At 36.6% G+C, this 22570-nt stretch overlaps 1 protein-coding gene across 1 annotated transcript; it reads left to right on the top strand.

The window, feature by feature from the left end:
- Positions 1–9283: 9283 nt before the first annotated feature.
- On the top strand, positions 9284–20001 carry LOC149242481 (uncharacterized). Its single transcript, XM_089370851.1, has 2 exons — positions 9284–9730; positions 19847–20001. The coding sequence occupies exons 1-2, from the start codon at positions 9478–9480 to the stop codon at positions 19999–20001; spliced, it is 408 nt and encodes a 135-aa protein (XP_089226977.1). The 5' UTR covers positions 9284–9477.
- Positions 20002–22570: the final 2569 nt, after the last annotated feature.

Raw genomic sequence — 22570 nt, 5'->3', positions numbered from 1 at the left:
CTAGTTCAATGCGCCGCGCGCACCCAGCTACATAGTGCATTTTGCAGGAGGCGTTTGGAGGCCTTTCCGGTGTCGAAATCGGGCGCAGGATAGCTTGTTGGAAAGGTATTTGAGTCTAATTTCCAACCCAACTAGAATTTTTCAATTTGGAGTTCATTTTCCTTATCAAAAATAAAATCTCCCAAGACTGGTCAAAATGTGCCAAATGAGGCTGCCTCAAGGCAAAGTGCTGTTGCAGTCAACTTTTAAATGCCTTCCTCAACTCCAAATTGAGCTCATAATAGATAATTGAAAAGATATTTATGTCTAGTTATGATTTGACTAATCAAGAAAGTCATTTGGCCAACCAAGCTAGGAGAAAACTTGATTTTCCCAAGGTCACTTCAGAGGTGCATTCAATTCTCCTGAGGCAATGGTATTTTTGACATTTCTATAAAACCATGACACCTGTGTAAAAAGTGAAGGAGGTTTTTCTTTCTTGGCCTATTGTGGACAAAAACATCTCTCAAGTTTCCAAAATTCATCTTTTATTGCTCTGAAACATCTTTTGAGTGAAACTTATCCCGATGTGTGAAACAAGGAATTTTGTGGAAATGAAGCGAAATGAAGGGGATGAGGGGCTTGTAAATTCTTGGGGAAATTTTGGGAAGTAGGGAGGGATGTTAGGAAGCAAGGGAAAGTGGAATCTTAGAGATGGAGTGAGGGGAAGGGGTCCAAAAGAGCAAAACACAGGCCTAGCCTAGAAAATTGCCAAGTTGTGGCAAGAAACTAGGGTTTGTGCAAAAATGAGGAATTTGGGGGATCTCAGTGATGGGAAGTGTTTGATAAGGTACATGAAAGATAGGGGAAGGTGTATGAACATCTGGATACAAGTTTTGCTAATGATTTGACCATCCAAGAGAAATTAGCTTTCAAAACCCTAGGAGAGGGAAATGACCTTGCCTAGGCGCAACTGAAGCATGAACAAGGTGTAAAATGACCCAGTGGAACCTGACATGATGAGGACAACCCTATGAATGATGATAGACTCAGCTGAATGATGACATGGACCGACATTTGGACAACTTTAGAAGGAGTGAAAGCAAACCCTAGACCTAATGCCTAGTGACCAAATTTTGCTTGAAGACTCTTTGAAATGACAAAATTTGACCTTGACACTCTGAGACCACTTTGTAAGAGCATATTTGATCACTGGAGGAAGGCTGGAAAGACTGATCAGCTTGGGTTGAGTTACTAGTCCTGGAAGCCTTGGTTGGATAAACACTCTCGAAGCCCTTGATGGGTTGAGTTACTAGTCCTAGAAGCCCTGGTTGGACAAATGCTCTAGATGCCCAAAAAAAGTTGTGGGTTGAGTTACTAGTCCTGCAAGTCGGGTTGGAACAAACACTCTAATGCCCTAGAAGGCTTGGGTAAAGACCAATATGATGATAGTTTTGTAATGTCTAACGGTGAGGTGGAATCACTGTTTGATGGGTTGAGGTGGTTGGCCTATGGAAGCCCTGGATGGTTTCAGATTGATCTGTGTTATGAGATCCCACATTCATGCTTGGAATATGACATGGGAGTCATTGGCTGAAGAGGGTTTTGGCTCAGCCATGTCTACGGTCAGGTGGAAGGTGGTAGTCCCATACTGGGTTGGATTTTGCATCATTGATATGAGGTTATTTCTCCTTGTTATATCATGAGTATTATATTGGTTTATATGTGGATTATATGGCTATTGTTCCCTTGTTATTTCTATTCTTAATATGTTGGTTATGAATATGTATTATGATAGTGGCTATGTATGGCTCTCATCATGTTTTTACTTGTAAATGAATGAACAATGTATCTATGGCCTAATGGATGAAATTGAAGCTAATGTGTTGAAGCATCAATGCTTCATAGCGAATCTCAGATAAGTATGAGACCCCTATGCTCAGATTTGTTGTTTACACCTATAGATTACATATTTGTGATATGTTTGACAAAATGCCTGTCATGGCTAGTAGACTGTAGGGGTCCAATCAGCGGGCTTTTTCAAGTAATTGCATTTGTATCATCATTCCATTGTTATGTTCTGTTCTCAAGGATTCATTGAATTCTGGAAAGTGATATGGGCTTTAGGCCTGACAAAGTGGCCCAAATCCCAGGGACGTTGTCACATCACTAAGAAAAATAGTCCCTAGATGCTGGCATACCATGTTGTGAGAGCATCTAGAACCTTCTGGATGTAGGCATGCCCATATCAAGGGAGCGTACAGGAGTTTAATGGTCTAAACTTAGTGGGACCTAGGGGCTGGTTACTTGAGAGGTTGGGATGGTTCCTAGGAGTCCTATTGCTAATGTGGAAGGTCTATATGGCATGTTTCCGTCAGTTCCACTTCCTTAAGGTGAATTAGGAGGTCGAATCATATCATAGTAACTTCTCGTCACATGTTTACCTTGGTTGGCTGATTACTTGGGTGGATGTGGGAGGAGGGTGTTACAAAGTGTTACAACCATGATGATGGATTAATGGTAGGGCATACATTATGATCAAAGAAGTAACAATGGTCATCCATGAATTGAACCACAAATAAGAGAACGAGCACATAGTTACCACAATAAGAGATACAAAGTTGGAGAGGCATTTCTCCTAAGGCAGGGAGTTGATAGAGTTGTTAGGAAGAGTGACAAAGAGGAGTTAAAAGGGGGAAGAAGAATGCCTAAATTTGGGACCTATGCTCTGATACCATGTCAGGCCAAGAAGGTAACTCCCAATTGTATGATTACCATTAATGTGAACACCATTATATACAGGAAGTGTGGTGACCTTGGGATTCCATTTCCAAGCTCTTTTCCCCTTGTAACTTTTTTAATCTCTCTATTTACATGTTATCGCCCAATCCCTAAGGATTAGGTGTCTAATAGTGGGACCCCATAACAAGCACCAAAGTGATAGGAGATTTGTTAATAGAATGTTTTATGGAAGGGTCAGTATTGATAGACCTGACTAGGTATGATTTGTGTGCCATGTGGACACCACATGGTGGTGACATGGCACCAAGTGGGTTAGGCATGGCCACATGGGTTCGATGTAGATCCCTCTTGTTGAGATGACCTCTTTTAATGGGCTAAATTTCTAAAGGGAATGACTTTCTACTTGAGACTTGGATTGAGATAAAATTTATATTGCCAAAAATCTCTCGACGAGCTCAACATGATGGTGGCATTTGTTTTATAATCTGAAGACTTTCAAAAAAGGGTTTGTTGTAACTCCATGTTCATAACAGACCTTGGAGATCAAGTCAAACTAGTAACACTCCTACAATGTGAAATGACATAAGGGGGTGACAGGTGTTACTTGTAAGCTACAAATAAAATATTTTAATGTGAATATTGAGTAATATAAGGCTATATCATTTTTTTATAAAAAGAGATAAAGTAATTGAAAGTTAAAAAATTCTTGTGTTTGCACTTTCCAATTTGAAGTAGATGTGTAATTCTTTCACTATCTAAAAACCCTTAAATAAAATATTTGAATATTCATATTAACTATTTTGTATCAATCTCAACTTCATATACACACACACACACACACACAAACAAACAAAGTAAAAAAGAAATCAATATTGACCATAAATAAAATATTTCAATGTCCAAAGAAAGAAAAAAAACACCCACATACACACACACACACACATAAGGGGTAGCGGGAGCCGGAGCTGGAGGGGTGATGTTTTTCCCTAAAGGACAATCATAGGTAGATACACTTGGGGTCTGGGGTCTAGGAACTAACAACCAGGTTGAATTTTGTCTCTATTGAAAGGTTTGGAGCTTGTCATAAACAAAGGTATAAGGATAATAAAGGTCTTAGGGGTTTCAATGATTGTCATAAGGATAATATCCAAATATAAGTTTGAAATCTCCCCCTCTCCCCCCTTCCCCTACCCCAATCATGCTATTGTAAACATGATAGCCTTGCAATTAGAGAATTTTGAGGAGATTTCTCTCTTCCACATATTTAGACATCTAACTTGGAAGGGGAAAAACTTGCTAATTGTGGGGTAATACTTAGGCAAGGTATAATAGAACCAAATCAAGGGTAGAGGAATTTTTCCCCACTTCCAAGAGTCACATCCACATGTTTTCTTATGAATTAGTAGACAGATTTGGTCGCTTCTTGACCTGCAGGAAAGGGATCTAATTGAAGCTCTTGTTTATAGAGTTATAATGGTCCTTGTGTCCATCACACTTGGCATAAGTAGTATGTGTAATACAATGCGTGGAGGTAGTGAGTAAAACACGTCTCATCCTTTGAAGTTAAGATAATACCAACCAGACATATGGCTCATTTTTTGGATTCATTTTAAATGGGAATTGACATGCAAATCCATGTTGTTGATCCGACCTCACTTCTCCATGGCGTTAGTCTTTTATGCCTCGCTCTACTCTCCTTGTCTGGTCTTTAATTTCACAGTTGATTTCATTCCATTTGCAAGTTCTCATATTTGACCCGATCTAGAATTAATGTTTCTCCTTGGGCATTTCTTCTATAGGTATGATGAACAATTGTTGTATATTCAGGGGCTCTCTAGGAATTCCTCATCATTTTCTCCTACTCCACAACTTTTACAATGGTTTCGCAGCTTGAGTTTGGAAATATTGAAAATCGCCGCCTCCAGGGGTCATACTTCTAAGAACGAGATGGAGTGTTGGAAATATTCTGTTGAAAATATGTTTAAGGTTTTAATGGGCATGGTGGGAATTTCAACCAAAGGCTGGAGTTGGTGGAAAGTGACTCACAAGGAAAATTTTAGGGGCTAATATTCGCAGGTGGGCTAATTTCCATGCTTTGTCCCAAAAAAATATTCATAAAATTGTGTTTTTTTCTAAAAATAATTCACCCAAATTTTATAATATAAAATCATTTTACCTTAAAGACTACCAAAGTTATATAGAATCTATATATAAAATCATTAGAAATTGAATTTTTTTACAAATATATCACCAAATATTTTATAGTTTACATATTAGAGATTAATAATATCCGCCAAAGTTTCTAAACTTTAAGATAAATTTCCATCCTTAAAATTATCCTTGAAAGTGAGAAGGAAGCAAGGTTTCATCTGTTGGAGAAGCAATGCAAATGGCTATAGCTGATAATGGACAAAAAATTTGCAAGTATGAAGGTTGAATTGCTTATGCTGAAAATGCACGCCAATAGGAAGCCGTGACAATAGGCAAATTTGAACTCAAGTTGGACAATTCATAACAAGGAATTGGCAACCAACCAGTTGAATTTGGTGTCAATGTAGCTGGTGAAAGCCCGCCTTGCGGTAAAGAAAAAAAATTGGATCCTACAACATAAGTTATATATATATCTATATATATATATATATATATATATATATATATATATATATATCTATATAGCGAGAGAGAGAGAGAGAGAGAGAGAGAGTTATGTTCTATTTATAGGTATTTTTTAATTCAAAGCACATAAGAGATGTGTAAATCATTTTAATAACATTTAAAAAATATTAATAATAAAATAATTTCGATGCAGCGATTTACCTATCTAGAGAGATCTTATCTCTTATATATATATATATATATATATATATATATATATATATATATATATATACTTCGAGTATGAGAGAGACATGTATTTAAAAAAAAAAACAAAAATAACATTTTAATGTGCGCATAAAAGAAATTCAATATCTATTTACATAAAATATTTTAATGTCAACTTTGTATACATTTTCTTTTCATGTGAAAAATACTTTTATATTCCATAAGAAATTTCATCATTTCACTTACATGAATTGAGCTTGGATGGGAAGAATCCCAATCATTCCTCCAAACCACCTAAAATAAACTCAATTGACATCAACTATGTATTCATTATTAAACAAATGAAAATAATAGCCAACTTAAATCCATCATAACCGCATATCTATAAGTGTTAGAAAGGGATCAAATCTCTTTAAGTGCAAACATTTTTTCAAGTTTTGATTTATAAAAAGATGAGAGAGATCAAATATTTTGAGTTGCAAACTCTTATTCAAATGTTCACTTTAAAAGAGGTTTGCACTTCAAGAGATTTGATCCATCTCCCTAATATAAATTTAGGGTTAAGACAAATCTATGATAATTTAATAAAAAGAAAATTTGCATTTATAATATACTCCCTTTTCTTTCTCACTCCCCTTATTTGTAGGATAATGGACCCACCTCATTACAAGGATTTGACTACTAAACACATGCTCTTAATCGTTAGGAGTCTAAAGTAAGAACATATTTTTCGTATACTACTATTTATTTCATGAAATCTATAATCTCTTGTCCAAAGTAGGAACAAATTTTAAATTTTGAAATGAATGATTTATCATTAATGGTTAATTAAGTCAATAGGCATTAAGCCAATAGGCATGTTTATATAGAAAGAGTGTGTCAAATTTTAGAGTTTTTTATTACAAATATGGAGTGTATGTTAAATATTTATAAAATTGAATATTCTTTGTCATCTTGGTTTAATAAAATATTGTGATTAAATTTATTAAGTTATTTGCATTTTATAAACCACCATAGATCCATTTTAATTTTGGATCTACCAAGTGCAGAGAGGGATCAAATCTCTCTATATGTAAACCTTTTTTTGAGTGAAAAGCTTGAAGAAATGTTCGCATCCCTAAATATTTGATTCCATGACTTGGTAGATCCTTAGTTAAGATGGATCTATGTTGGTTCTTAAAAATATTATTTATACTATATAAATTTCACATATCTATATATAAAAAGTATTCTCATTTTTATTTTTATTAGTGCATTGATTTAATCTTTATGGAATATTCACAGAATATTTTTAGTAGTAGTAAGGATAGAAGGTTTAAATATATCTCAAAAGTAATTATAACCTTTTGCTTTTAGATTTAATTAAAAAATTGTTATAAAATTAAATTAAAATAAAATATTTTGATTGTCAAATGAGTTATAGTCATTGGGCATGTGGTATTGATAAGTCATGATATTATAACAAAGCCTATTTACAAGTTAATAATATCCATAATAAGGTAGGAGTGAATATCTATGGTTAAAAATCTTGTTATATTATAAGATTATTATAAGTATTAATTTTTTATGTGCTTATTAATTAAATTTAAATATGGTTATAGAATTGTTATTTTAGTATATATGGTAAAATGAATCTTAATTAATAGCTATTATTTATATGCTATATATTTAAATGTATACTCATTTACAAATACTACACCATTTTTCTCCCCATTAATTTTATATCACTTTTAAATTTTTATTAGTTTTTAATTATGTTAATATGTAAATATTTACAAACAAACATTTACACCATTACAATTGTAGAGTGCCTGAAAACATTAAGCCACTACAACATAGCCCTATATTAAATTATAAAGCACCTCTATATACAATAAAACTTTATATTTATTTATATTATTAGAATTTTTTTTTTAATCATATAATAAGTTGTAAAACACCTCATTGTGCAATAAAACTTTGTAATTATTTATATGATTAAAAAATATTTTTAATCATTTAACTTATTTTTAATATTAAAATATAAATTTTTGCTATCTTCCATCTTCCTGATCACAATTATCTTTTTGACTAACATCATCATTCAAATCTATCAATCATTTAACTTATATAACTTAAGTAATTTAATATATTATCCAATTTTATTTGAAGACAAAACTATGTGCGTTAAATCATTTTTATCCGATACAATAAAATTGAAGTTAATGTCAACTAAGGTATCAAATTTTCAATTGAAATGATACCGTTGGCAAACACGTCAATTGTATATCACTCTCCACCCGCCAAGTTTAAACATCGTGATTCCACTTGTCTTCGCGTAGCATTGGCACATGTCATCACGGAGTGAAAAAGAATGGTGTATTCTGTATAAATTTTAGTAGCATGAAATTTGCTATGCAATATATATATTTTGCAGAAATTTGGATATATATATATAGGTTGATTGATCGTCAGGCGTGGTCCTAACATGAAGCTTGATATGCAAAAACATATTATGAAAACTAAATATGGGTCGACTGATTATAAGACGTGGTGTAACCCATCTTAATCACTGAACTGACTGACGTGTTACAATAAGGCAACGCCTAACCAACCTGTCATAGGGCATTAAATGTTCGGGGATATGCAGGCTGGTTAACACGATAACACGGGAGCGGCGAATTTCGACATTAAATAATATCTGGACTTCCGCGTGTTATCCGGCTAACCAGCCTGCATATTCCCGAGCATTAATACCCTATGGCAGACTGGGTACGCGCTGCCCTACCATAATGATTACTTCGTCCTCTCGAGCTCTGAAACTCAATCAATGAATTAACCGACGTGTTACTATAATGATTATTTCATCCCTCAGGCTCTGAAAAATGACAATAGAAAGAAATAAAGAAAGAAAGAAATTATTTTAACATCCACGAGGCTAAAGATAGCCTATGGGACAGATTGCTTTTTCATCTGCTTGATGTATTCGGCCCTTTTTTTGTGAAGCTTCACAATAAATGCTCCCGTCTTCTCGACAAACCCCTCGTTAAATAGATTATCCCAAGAGCTAGCTGCCAGCGTATCTGCATAATTTTCCCTGTTGTCTTTGAAGGCCTCACATTCTAAAATGAAATGTTTTTCTGTTTCCACTTTTCCGGAAGAACAAAAAATGCATACCCTTTCCTCCCACACTTCCTTTGGCCTTTTCCAGCGCCCTGTTTCACAACGGAGTTGATGAGAATTAGTTCTTAACTGAGCAATAAGAATTTTGGCTCTCCAAGAGATATTGGCCTCTATGTATGCTTTTGGTTGATGATTATGAGTGGGATTAAACACTTCAATATAGTAATTTTTCTTTCTTCCTAGCTCCTTCTCCCAAGTACGTTTGTGGAACTTTTCCATAACAAAATCTTTTATCTCTTTGCTGTTTATGGGGCACGCGTTCAAGCAAATATCCCATTTACTGAACCATTTGTAATATAGCATTATAAACTGTACTGTGAATGTGAAAGTCTGCAGAATGTGATTTTTAATGGTTAGGGAAGGAAGTGATTTTTAATGATTAGGGAGGGAAGTTTGGTCAACTACAACATAATTTCTTACGTTAAAAATGAAAAAACTACCGTCAAAAATTAGATTGGATCAAAGATTCTTCGTGAGTGGAGGCCAAATTTGACCCCTATATAACGGTAGAGGACTAATAAAACCTTAGCATCATGCGCTATCTTATATATTATTCCAAACCCATTATAATAGTGGAGCTACAGTGATGTTTTCAAATGGGTTTATCAGAGACCAGATTCAGAGATCGTTGTATGTCTTTACAGATCAGGTGTTTACATCCAGATTCATATTGCATTGTGAGTCTTAGGTGCTAAGGAACAACCATTCATACAAATTGAATATTCGTAGATATCCATCAAATATATCTGTGACCAAAAGCCTAGAATTCAAATGGAATCCGCACAGGAGGAGGAAGTATCCAGCAGGAGTGCAAAGGGCAGCAGGTCATTTGTAGATAACGGAACAGAAATTCCTGAGTCTCAATGGAGGAAGACTATTATTGGTAGCTATAACTGGGGAGTTCTCTGTACTCCCAGAGTTGTATGGTGTGGGAAGAGGGATTTACCTCCTTTCTATGGGAAGGATGAGGATTTATCACTGCTCTTGGCTGCAGTTATGGGGCCTTCAGCACGCTTTGGCAATGGTTAGTATTTCAATTTTCAATCATGCAATATATATAGAGTACATGCTTTTCTTGTCTGTAGCATGGTCTAGAAAAGTATTCCTTAACCCATATTGTCCCATAGGCCTTTAATTTTGGTAGTATCTGAAAATCCGTTTCACAATTAGTTTCTAACAATAGCAAGCGTTTGCTTAAATCATAAGGATTTGTAAGTTCTTTATTAAGTATGATATGCCTGAAATTAGTGTCATGACTCTTCCGAGCCCGAGTGGATTCCCAAATTTGACTGTGCTCTTTGAGGAAACTAAGTCCAGTCAGGTCCTCCAAGTCTGAATCTGCTCCATGTGAGACTCACAATTCCTACTCATAAGGATGACTAGGACTTTCAAGTCAAATGAGTGAGATTGACTCAGAAAGTCAAATGAGTTAGATTGATCCACTGGGCTGTTCATCTCAACAGACCCTAAGAGCTGGTTAGTGAAATTAAAATGGTGATGCTGATATATCCATATTTATGTCCAACTATGCAAATAACTACGCTCCATTACAGCAGAAATACCTGCGACAGTAATGTAGACTTGACAACATGGAATATAAATAAAACAACAAAACATTCACACCATTCACACAGGATATACTCTAGAGATAGCCCGACTCATGGAACCATTCACACAGGATATATTCTGGAGATAACCCGAAACATGAAAAACTCCAGCACTTAAAGCTTCTCTTTATTCTGCTCTCAACTAGAGATACATTTAATGTCAGTTACACTGTCAACTAGAGATTTATGTGTTTACTTACAGTTCATGCTACTCTACATACATCCTCCAATTAGGATTATTGATTGTTCGCATTATTGCATGTACACTTTACCATAGGGATTGACAGGGTTCAGTAACTAAAACTTACTAATTTCTACCTTGTTTTCTTTGTCTCTTATTGTGCGTCTCTCTAGTTCTTTGGCACCCTTCTATCATTCTCCAATTTCTTAAACTCGACCGACTCTCCAAGGAAATGCCTTGGAGGTACAAGGTATACCCTTACTGTCCCATAAGCATGGCCATCTGTCCACCTAATCTACCATAGTTATAGGCTTTGGCAGGTACCCACCCAACTGTTCTGACCACAGGTTCTCCCTTCTCACTTTTTTCGACAATCTACACTTCCAAAGCCAACTGACTGTTCAACTGCCCCTCCAATTCTTGAAATTGCCTTCTTTGTTGTTCTGACAATTAAGTTGATGTGATGTACACGTGTGTGCTAATGTGACAGTGATACGGCCTGCTGTGGTGTGTTGACTGGTCTCTAGTTGGAATGCCTGATTGGTGTTGAGTTTGTTTCCCTCTCTTAATTTTTTCCCATTCTTTGTGTTTTCTCCATGAACAAATCACTACCATGTGTTATCTTTTGAGTCACTGTACTTTTAGTGCAATGCAGGATGGAAAGTGGAAGTTTTGTGTACTCATTCATTGTTTGCATCAGCTTCTCTGCATGCCAACTCCTGCATGCTCTTGTCTTGCCGAATACGAAGATGTGGAGGTTGGAGACCCCCTCCCATGTTACCTCTCCCGCACAAAGGCCCTCCCATATGCTGCCATGTTGGTGCAAGGGTGTGGAGTCCTCTTCATCATACTTCACCCTCAAGGAAAGACCTCCACATGAGGAAACCTGCATCGCAGGCCCTCAAAATAAAGACTCAAGCCAATTATACAATAGGCCTTTGATTTCTTGGGCAATCTTTTTCTTCCTTTGAATCCTTTAACATATTTATTCCTTGTCATACTTAGCCAATTTATGACGATGGTTACATGTAGCCAACTTTGGACATCATATGTAGGGTTTGTTGGTGATCTAGTCCAGATCATTCCTTCCCATTTTGGGAGGTTTTTGCCTAAGCCTTTGACTATTTGGACAATTTTTCACCTTTGGACCCGTTAACATAGTTTGTTTGTTTGTTTTTTTAATTAGGCACTTTATATTAAAACTGCAAAAAGTTACATGATCAGTAGTTGTGTGCCTCTAGTCTGCCCAGTGGGAAACCAGACCAGAGGTTGAGCTTCAAATTCTTGGGGTTGTATAAACCTCTCTTGATAATAGCCTTTGTTAAACAAAAATTACAAAACATAGTCTGACAAAATATAGACTGAGTGTGCCCATTACAAGAATTGAGAACAGAAAATTGAGATTGCATGGAAGCTACTATTCTGAATTGTCCTGCTTGGGGGTCTGCTGGGGAACAACCATGCTTCCAGGGAATGGGCTGTTGCTGCACTTGCTGAGGAGGACGGTTAGTTTGTGGTCCATTCCATCCAATTTTTCCTCTAGTTCTGCTAACTTGTGAGAGTTCTTTTGCTCATCAATGTTGTGGTCTGTGAAGATGTGCCCCAAAAGAATTTTTGTGTGCCAATAAACATTGACTATTTGCATGTAGCCTAAAAATATTGAGCGAGTGGTGGTACATAAGTTAGGGACCTAGTCCCCGGTCTCAGCTTGGACATGGTGGTCAGGAGTATAGAGACATTTCTGACATACAATAGCTTCTATTATTTCAATTTCTTGGTGAACAAGCTCAGGGATGTATTGCTCGTAACAAGCCATAGATTCCCTTACTTGCACCTAGGCACGCAATTGAGATGTCAAATTCATGTGACTGGGGGTTGGAGAGGAGACAGAGGGACAACCTTTACCCCTTCCTTGATGGGGCACTGTATGTCTTCCACTAGTCATGGGGAAACAAAGAAGTCTAGAGATTCGATAATGTCTATTGGGGGAAGGACTGGGGATAGGAGAGGTGATAGGATTGGGATTCAGATTGTCAAGCCGAACAAGCAGAGACTAAGGGGTGGAAGAGAGGCTAGTAGGGGAGGAGATGATGCTAGAGCAGAGGTTGCTGGAAGTAGTTGTGAGGTTATAAGCATTTGGGGGTTGATAAATGAGCAGAAATTGAAGGGAGATGATACGAGAGCGGGGGGAAATTGAGAGAATGATTAAGAGGCCATTTCGGATCGAAGTGTTTGCAAGAGATATACCAATGCATAGACCATAAAATTCATATAATGGCTCAGCTAAGCACGATTTTATGAGAATGAAATGGAATTGGATCAAGAACAGGCTGACTTGGGTGGTTGATAATCCTATGGCAAGAAGCCGAGAAACCAGGTCTGCAACACGAATAACAACTCACATTGAATGGAATTATCTGGCAAGGAAGGATATGGCTCTTTGATAATTTTGCATGATCCTGATATGGACATAGGAGAGCCTTGGTTCGCTCAATTTTGTTGATACCAAGGGAGTTCATATAACCAATGTTCAAAGTGCACTAGACATTATATAAGAGTGTAACACATTGCTCAGAGATGTTATTGTGATCATGCTATGTGTCAGTGATTCTAAAGTGAAGAGCTGCCATGGCCGCCACTTCCCAGGAGGATTGATTTGGAGTGTTCTGGGTACGGGTAGGGGCCATCATTCTGGTATGATTATTCAATTCCTCCACTGTCCACCATGAAATGGATCTATGTAGTTTGGTACCTACCTGGTACCTTGCATAATATTGGAACCTAGATTTCGTGTTGGAGCATGTCTTTGAGGTGACCCACAAGCCAGCCATAGGGAAAATGGATTGCATGTTGCAAAACTTGTTGTGATGTACCATCATGATGTCATAGTAGGAGGGGACGGCCCACATTAGGGCACCCTCCATGGGAGGTGAAATCTACTTCAGCTTGCTTCTGGCATTGAGAATGAATGGAGGTTGGAATTGCTTGATGCCAATCCAAATCTAGTGAAGATGCAATTAGATTGAGGCCATAGTTGGCTAGTTGGTTGGTTAGTTTGTTTCCTTGCGATGAACATGAGAGAGAAGGAAGACAAGAATCTGAGATAAGAGATTTGTTGTGTTTATTACTCGAGCCTTCAATCTCCAGTTGTTGGTTGCTTTAGAGGGGTTAGAACCACATTGGATTCTTTGAAATATATTTATTATTGTTTTTGTATGTCTCTCTATGATAAGCTTGCAGTAATTCTTTGATGTTGCAATGAGGAGGCCTTGTTCAAGTGCTCAGATATCTGCAAAATTATTGGTGGTATGACCAATTTCCCCAGCATAGATGTGTGTGATTTGACCTTACGCATTGCAAAAAACTCCTCCATAGATTGTTGGACCTAGATTCCATTTGGAGGCACCATCAAAATTGAGTTAAACGAAATCAATGGGTAGGGGAGGCCAGTAGGAAGGGTTGGATGGAAAGGGGGCGGGGTACGTAGGGACATGAGAGAAGAGATGATGAGAAAGACCCAAGGAGGAAAGGATGAGTTTTTTAGTGGGATTTCATTCCCAATCCTTATCATCCCAAGAAAGAGAGAGGTTTGATTCCATTAAGTTGCTAAGAATGGTTTTCTAGAGGTTGCTAGAAGAGGTAATATTGTTTTTGAAAATCTGTCAGTTTCCCTCTTGTTAAACATTGTAGATAGGACAAGCATTCCATCCTTGAAAGGGGTCATTGAGGCTAGTAACACAAAGGCTTTAATTATCTCTAAGCCCATGTAATTTTTCCTAAGTTTTACCTAGGGAAAATATCTTAATTATGTCAATTAGTGATTTTTTAAATATTTCCAAGTCTAAACTTAGGAAAAGTGGATAATTAATTGACATTAGTTGGGATAAGATCGATTTACCTCTAGAAGCTCATAAAAAGTTTCTAAGATAATCTCATCCATCTATTAGAGATTCAACTGAATTGTAGAATGCACAAATGTAAAATAGTAATTTTCTTATTATTGAATAACTTGAATAATGATACAATTGTTGATCAGTGGTTGTCATTGATGTCAACCCAAGCAGCACCAGGGGCTACCCCGATCTTGCATGGGCATTTTGACTTGACAACTTACGCTATTCTAAGTCAAGGATCTTCTATATGGATTCTACTCGTCGAGATGTTTCCATTGATATATGGCACGCCAAGTAATTCTTCACGGTTTGAGATATATTCATGTTTGAAGTTAGTAACCCAAGTTAGTGGGCTAAAACCCTATGGGGTTGTGGCATGGCACTCATAATTGGTTGTGGTTATTGAATAGTCAATAATTAATAATAAAAAAAAACCTCCTAAAATCCCTCCAACGTTCTCTTGTTGAGGACCCTCTCAACTCAAGACATTCATATAAATAATCACCTTCATATCCTCCTCTAGCAGGGATTTTGTGGCTTCAAATAGGTCATCGTGGAATTTTCGCTATAATTGTTTTTCTACAAAGCTTCAGAAGCTAACATTAACACCCGTTTGAGCCGAAATCTTGATGAACCTCATGACCTGATTTCCGATCTTGGTTCGCTATATTTTCGGAGATATGATCTGAGGAAGTTAGGGTTTGTGCAGGCTCATGAATTTTATGTCAAATAGGTGATGTTGGGAGACACGTCATAATTTTCTCTCTGAGAATTTGATTCAAATTTCATAAATAGTCACATAAAGAGGATAGGATGTAGTTTGTTGAGTAGTGTTTTCATGGCCGAACGTCGCAACAGTGATACATGGCACTTCGTACAAGTTCACTCTACTGAACCAGTCTATAATCAAGTCATCGTGGGAGATTGGGCATAACTCTTTCTTGAAGTATCCAATCTTGATCAGACCTATGGGGTTTGAAAGAGGACTTCGAGGGCTATCACAGGACGAAATTTCAGACCCCTAGATATCCTAAATTACATAGATACAGTAGATTCAATATCGAGCTCCTAGAAGGCAAGAAAAAATAGGCATTCAAGGATCACTGCAGTAAGGACCACACATCAACAATCAAGGGTAATTCTCTTACAACAAGGTATATATGATTAGTGTTTACATTTGAAATATGAGTATCATCTCTGACATATGTTTTTGCAGGACAACATAAGTATATACAGGGTCTCGGTTATATCTCTATGTCTCTATATGTCACAGTTAGTTTTGATACCACATTTCGGATGTCCTATTCTTGATACTACACATTTGATGCTACATATTCTTGATGCTACACCAAGTTTGCTAAATTTATATGATGTTGTAAGTTCATGTTACTTGTCTTTTCTTAGTTGATAGAATGGTCTCTATTGTTGTACTTAGAACTTGGTCAATCACAAGTCTAGGGTCTGTCATCAGTTTTTATTGTATATATCTTTAGGTAGTTTTGGATATAGTCTTGCATAGAGTCTAGGCATATATCAAGAGTGGAAGTCTTTGTCTACTACTGCAACAAGTCAACAACAAAATTGACAAGTACACTTCAGGTTTGCATTGTAATTTTAATTTGTATTTATTCATTATTATGCACTTACATGTGTTTTGCAAGCAGAGGTAAGTTGAAGGGTATTTTGTTTTGTTTTGGATTGGTTTCGCCAGGCAAATTTTGCATGCAGGTAGAAGAAGATTCAAGTACAACTTCAAGCAATAATTCAAGAGCAGAAGTATCAAATCAAAGGAAGCATTGCAGCGGGACATCCTTTGAAGACATGACAACCATCCGTATATTGTGAAGAAGTGTCAAGGCCAAGAGTCATCATTGTAAAGTTGTAAAAGAGTCATTTGTAAAAGTGTCATCATTGGAAGAGTCATTATTGTAAAAGAGTCAATCTGCCTAGAGTCGAAAAGGAATTATTGGGAGGTATAGGAGTCTTTGTTGGGATGATGTCATGGTTGGGTTGCAGGTCATAGTGTGATTGGGTGTTCGGTCAAAATCATTGTAAATCATATTGTATCGTGGATCATTGTCCTTGGTACGGGAGTCCACACTTTTGTATTTAGTTTTTTGTCTTTATATGGTGGTAGGGTGGTGCTAGGTAGGTGAATGAAGTCGCCTATAGGTTGGGGCCTATGAACACTTCAGGGTTGTAGGGTGGCGCTAGGGCGAGTTGTGGCTCACTAGGGTGTTGGGGCATCCATTCAGTTGATTACTGAAGAAACAAGGGCATTGGGCCGTCCTTCCAATGGGATCTAGAGAAGAATGCTTTTCTAGAATTCTATAAAGTTGTTGCTTTCATTTCAGTTGGGGTTGAAGATTAAAGAATTTATTAGAAAAACGTTCGGTGGTTTTTGACCCGGAGGGGGTTTTCCACCTAAAATTCTTGTGCTTATTGTGTTCTTTTTTTTTACTATTATTACTGCATAAACATTAATACTAATTGAAGATGAACTAATGCTCTGAAGAGATTTAAAAGTGCTAATTGCTAAGGAATATTGATTCAACCCCCCCTCTCAGTATTTCCAACAATTGGTATCAAAGCTTGGTTCCTTCAATAATAGTCTAATAACTGGAAGGAGGCTAATTTGTTGCATTACAAAGTTGTGGAAATTTTGTTGCTAGATAGTGATGCTTTATGTATGGGCCATGTATGATGAGTGGAAGTTCCTAAGGATATTTCATGGTTGAAATCTATCTTGATAATCTATTTATTTTGCAAAATGAAGTATAAAGTCTTTGAAGTTGTTCTCCTTTACCCTCGCGCTAAGTGAAGTTGCCTTTAAGGCCTCCTTGACCAAGAAAATCAAATCAAAATTCATAATCATTCTTGACTCCAATCTCCCCAAAGGATTAGGCATTGGTCTAACATAGGTGATCACCCTAAAACTTATTCTTCTTCGCCTTCTCCTCTTCTTTCTAGGTCTAACCCCATGAATCACCTAGGGCATCGAATATCTCACGATCTAGGCATCCAAATACTTCGTTTTTTGGTCCACAACTGCACTGGTGTGTCCTCAAGAAGCCCTCCAATTTTCATAAGATTTTGACGGTGGGATCTTGAGATATCACAAGCCCTAGCTTGAAGACCAATTCTTGCCCTTGGTTTCCCTTAGGCTAGAAACCTCACTGGCTCCATTTCCCTTTCTTAACTAGGTCAATCATATCATTGGTTGCTAAATCCTATCCCCTTGGTCTAACTTAGGTCCACTTGGTCCCATGTGGTCCCATATCTTATCAAAGTCAACTCTTCAAAAACCACTTGGGAAACCAAGTTCCACAAGGATTTTATGGTTTAGGAAGCTCCTTTACAAGTCACATTCCCTAATCCAAGCCCTCAAATCCCTACTCCCCTATCTTAGAGAATCTTGTACCTTACTTAAGAAGCAAGCAAGTCCCACTCTTGAGTCTCTCCTAGGAAAGGGTTATCGAGATCACTTCACATCCATCTTAGTTGATCTATCCTTCATAAGTGATTCTCTATATATCGGGTCTCCTCCCATCGGTGAAAGTCCGTAAAGAGTAGGAAGCTTTAGTTGTGGTGACAGTGGGATTTAGCTTCATTGTTTCTCTTGACCTAGCAAGTGCCCCTCTAGGACCCCTTTCTTGTTTGAGTGGTAACAGTATGATCACTTCAACAGTTGTATGCTTGCGTATTTGAAAAATAGATCTTTGCATGCATTAAAATCTATGTGAACTTCATAAATAAATTTGTGATTCATCCATCCCATTGGGAATCTTGTGTGATGGGAATTAGTTGATGGAATGTTGTTGACCATATTTCGGGCTCACTACCATGCAACATATCAGTCCTGTAATTGGCTAAGTATTGTAGCTCATCCCAATAGTGAATAGTAATAGTTTTGAGGGTTGTCATAGTAACCTTCCTTGGAATCTACAAATGGCCTTGAAGGCCCAAAATTATTTAAGGGCCATCGTGGCTGGTTAGCTAATCTCAACATCATAAATAACTGTCAATATTAATAGAGCTAATCTATCTCATGACCATCATTCGAATGCTAAAAACAATGTTTGCAATGATGCATTTCTTCAAACAATCTTCTGTTTTACAAGGAAGAATAATAAACGTAACCATGCTATTTATTTAGTGTTAACATGTAAGGTACAAAAGATAAATTACTTTCATAATATGGCTGAAATAGGGAAGGAGCTCCTCACTCTTTAGCAATACAGTTCAGTATATCATATAGTAAGGAGACTCGTCTCTGTCTTGAATGATCTTGATAATGATACTTAATTGCTCAAATTGTAGTATAATTACAGAATTCTATGCCATGAATGAAGTCATTCTTATAAAGAAGTGCACAGTTATAGAAATTAGTGTGAAATGTTTGAAAATGAGGCATACCTTAGGGTATTTATAGTGATCAGTCATCCCTAACATTGGTCAATCACATATGCTCCAGGAGACTCAAGTTGGCCGGCACGTGTAACTTGTACTCTAGTGCATCAAGGTCATTGTCCAATTTCTTCTTTTTCGTTGCTCTATACCCAAGTTTTCCTATTTTTCATAGATAAATGTTCCTTATTTATGAATGTAGGCTGTCTTAATGATGCATAATTCTAATTCTTTTCTAGCAAGAAATACTTACCTAGGTTGTAACAAAGAAAGTTAAGTGGGTAATATCTTCTAACATGCTTTCTATCGGTCAAATTAGAGTTGCTTCTCTTGCACCCCCTCATGCCCTGTGGTCTATTTTTCATTCTTTTCTAGAAAGAGTTAACCTACCTGAGCTGTAACAGGGAAAGTTAAGTGTCTAACATCTGTAAAATACTAAAATGTATTCCAGTGGTCAAAGCAGAGTAGCTTCTCTTACCTCCCCTATGTGGTCATTTTTACAGGTCTTTGGATATATGGTTTAAATTTGTTCTCCTTAACAATACCTCCCTAGCTCTGCCTATCTCAAACTCGTGGAGAAGCTCTTCATCCCATATCCTTTTAAGAAGTTTGCTTCCAAATCTCACTAGTTTAATCCTTTTTGAACAGCTCCATTCATTACTAATCACAAGTTCACGAAACCTGCTATACTTTTTGGGTGCTTTTGAATGCCTCTTTTCTCTGACTCACCATCCATCATAAGCCTTTCTTGAAGGTTGGATCCCTAGCTGAGGGCCCGCGGTGTTAGTAATTGAGAAAGTTCTGTTTGATAATGCTTGGGATACTTTGTGCGTAAGATAGTTCATTATTATTTTTGTACTGTTCTAACTTCTGATTGCAACCATTGTTGGATTTAAATAATTTACAAAGTACTAGAAAAGTTGGTAAGAGAGTTGTAATCTCTGAAAATGTGAAAATACTTTGTGTGCTAATCGGGTATTTTCATATCACCCCTTACGATTTAATTTCAGTGAAGCAATTGATAAGCTGGCGTGTTTACATACTTTATGCAGGGCCTAGCTTTGAGAAATCAATTCAAGGTGCAATCTTAGCCGATGGACTAAATACTTTTCTAGCAGCACTGGGAACAATTGTAAAATTTGCATTAACTTACAGCCCAAAGATCATCAATACCGAATATTTCACAAACAGAACAAATAGAACTTAATATGATAGATGACATACCTTGATTAACAGCGGAAGATGTAATGGCTGCCATCTACTTTGATCTGACTCCTGACTGTTCCTCTTCTTCAGAATTCGGTTTCTCTCCTCTTGCCCTCACTTCCTTTATGTGCTTCTTGATGGAGAAGAATGCAACTCTTGTGTGTGGGAGAGAGAGGACCCAATCCTTTATATATTATTTAACTCTAATCTGGTACGTCCATCATATACCAATTCAACGCTTAAGATCTAATGCTTTAGATTAGAAACTGCTTTAAGATAAGATCTAAAAGCTTTAAGATTAGATCGGGTCACATTAAGATTAGAAACTGCTTTAACGTTAAAAAGCAATGAGCCTTTTGTTGTTTCTAATAGCAGTTTCTAACATTCTCCCACTTGACCCGACTATTCATAATGTTAAGTGTTGAACATCATACTATGATAAATTGCTGAGAGTTATGGCGGTTGTGCACTATTAATTCAATGCATTCCCTTCCATATACTACAATACCAGCAATCCATCAATTCATACTCATAATTTATATAAAACAGCATAATGGTCCACATAATGTCTTATATCATAATGATTAAACATAATATCTTTATAAGACTCTTTCTTGTTTTAAAATTACATAAAGTACGTACTACTACATTAAAACAAGAAACACATGATTGTATATCAGAAACACATAAAAGAGCTCAGAATGTCACACATCAATTATTATTAATACAACCAAGACCCATTCTTTGAACATGTTCCTTAAATTGTCTTGGTTGTAACCCTTTCGTCAAAGGGTCTGTAATCATAAGTACTGTCCTGATGTGCATGATTGACACTCTTTGTTTCTGAACCTCATATTTCACAACAAGATACTTCAGTTCTATATGTTTGGCACCTTTAGAGTACTTGTCGTTCTTTGAGAAAAATACTGCTGCAGAGTTATCACAATAAATTTTCAGTGGCTTGCTAATGGTGTCGACAATCGCAAGTCCTGAAATAAAGTTCCGCAACCATAATGCATGAATTGTGGCTTCATAACATGCCACAAATTCTGCCTCCATAGTGGATGAAGCAACGATAGTCTGTTTCGCACTTTTCCATGATATGGCACCTTGAGCAAACATAAACAGGTAACCAAAAGTCGATTTTCTAGTATCGATGCATCCAGGAAAATCTGAATCGCTATATCCAATCACATAGGATGCCTCTCCCATATCTTTCATTTCAAAGTTCGTCGAGAGAAATTCCTTAGTCTCATGCAATATACTTAAATTATTTGCAGCAAGCAAGATGTCATCAACATAAAGGACCAGAAAAATAAACTTGCTCCCACTGATCTTTTGGTATATACAGTGATCAACCGTATTTTCCTTAAAACCAAAAGATGTAATAATGGTATTGAACTTAATATACCATTGCCGGGATGCTTGTTTAAGCCCATATATTGACTTCTTAAGTTTACACACCAATTGTTCTTTACCTTCTACAGAAAAACCCTCAGGTTGATCCATATAAACATCCTCATCAAGATCTCCATTCAGAAACTCCTTGTAATCAACAATTCCAATATCATAATCTGATTCTTGCATATAAACCACATAATCATTAGAAATAGCTGACCTACGATTTCTTTGAGGTCTTCTTAATGCTACTTGTTGTGGTTCATGCATATCAGCATTATGTAAGTCATTTCCTTCAGGAAGTACTTCTTCATTTATATGTTGTTCATTATCATCATGCTGTTCTACAACAGCTGGAACAACATTTGGAGTAATAGTAGATGGAGGAACTATTCTAGGCAATGTAACATTTACCCTTGTTTCCTTTATTTCTACTATTTCTCTTCTAGTACTCCCACTGACTTCACCATTCTCAATGAATCTTGCATTACCAGTTTCTAATTGCCTCTCAACTTCCTTTACAAACGTCTCAAGGACATTCACAGATTGAGATTTTTTTCATGAAGCAAATAGACATAACCATAACGGGAAAAATCGTCAATAAAAGTGATGAAATACTTTTCTCCATTAAAGGCTGGAGTGTCCATAGGTCTGCAAATATCAGTGTGTATTAGTTCAAGAAGCTGGCTGCTTCTAGTGGCTACTTTCTTATTATGTTTGGTTTGTTTACCTTTAATACAATCCACACATAATTCTAGATCACTAAAGTCCAAATTTGACAAAATTTCATTACTTACTAATCTCATCATTCTTTCTTTGGATATATGACCTAGTCGTTTATGCCACAAGAAAGCAGAATTTTCATTCAACATGCTACGTTTACATCCAACATTATTTACTACATTCAACAAGGAATTCGCATAAGTGTCATTCAGTTTCAATTTATATAAACCATCAATTAGAATACCAAAACCAACATTATCAGTATTCTTATATAAATCAAAACAACCAGATCCAATCATACATCTAAAACCAGAAATATCCAATTTACTTGCGGAAATAAGGTTTCTAGATAATGAAGGTACATAAAGGGTACTGTATAAGTTTAATACATATCCACTTTCTAGAATTAGACGATAAGTCTCTTTTTACAGATACGACATTGAACACTC

Source organism: Pinus tabuliformis, chromosome 8, assembly GCF_031772625.1.
Source record: "Pinus tabuliformis cultivar Carrire ecotype Pingquan chromosome 8, CPIR1, whole genome shotgun sequence".
In the NCBI taxonomy this organism is placed as follows: Eukaryota; Viridiplantae; Streptophyta; class Pinopsida; order Pinales; family Pinaceae; genus Pinus; species Pinus tabuliformis.
Note: the sequence above shows the minus strand (reverse complement) of the source record. Positions and strands in the feature narration are given on the sequence as shown.

What these genes read in the sequence shown, in the direction of transcription:
- LOC149242481 (XM_089370851.1), top strand. Translation starts at nt 9,478, where the DNA reads ATGGAATCCGCACAGGAGGAGGAAGTATCCAGCAGGAGTGCAAAGGGC. An exon ending in TTCAGCACGCTTTGGCAATG is followed by an intron (nt 9,731 to 19,846) that starts GTTAGTATTTCA and finishes TACTTTATGCAG; the next exon opens with GGCCTAGCTTTGAGAAATCA.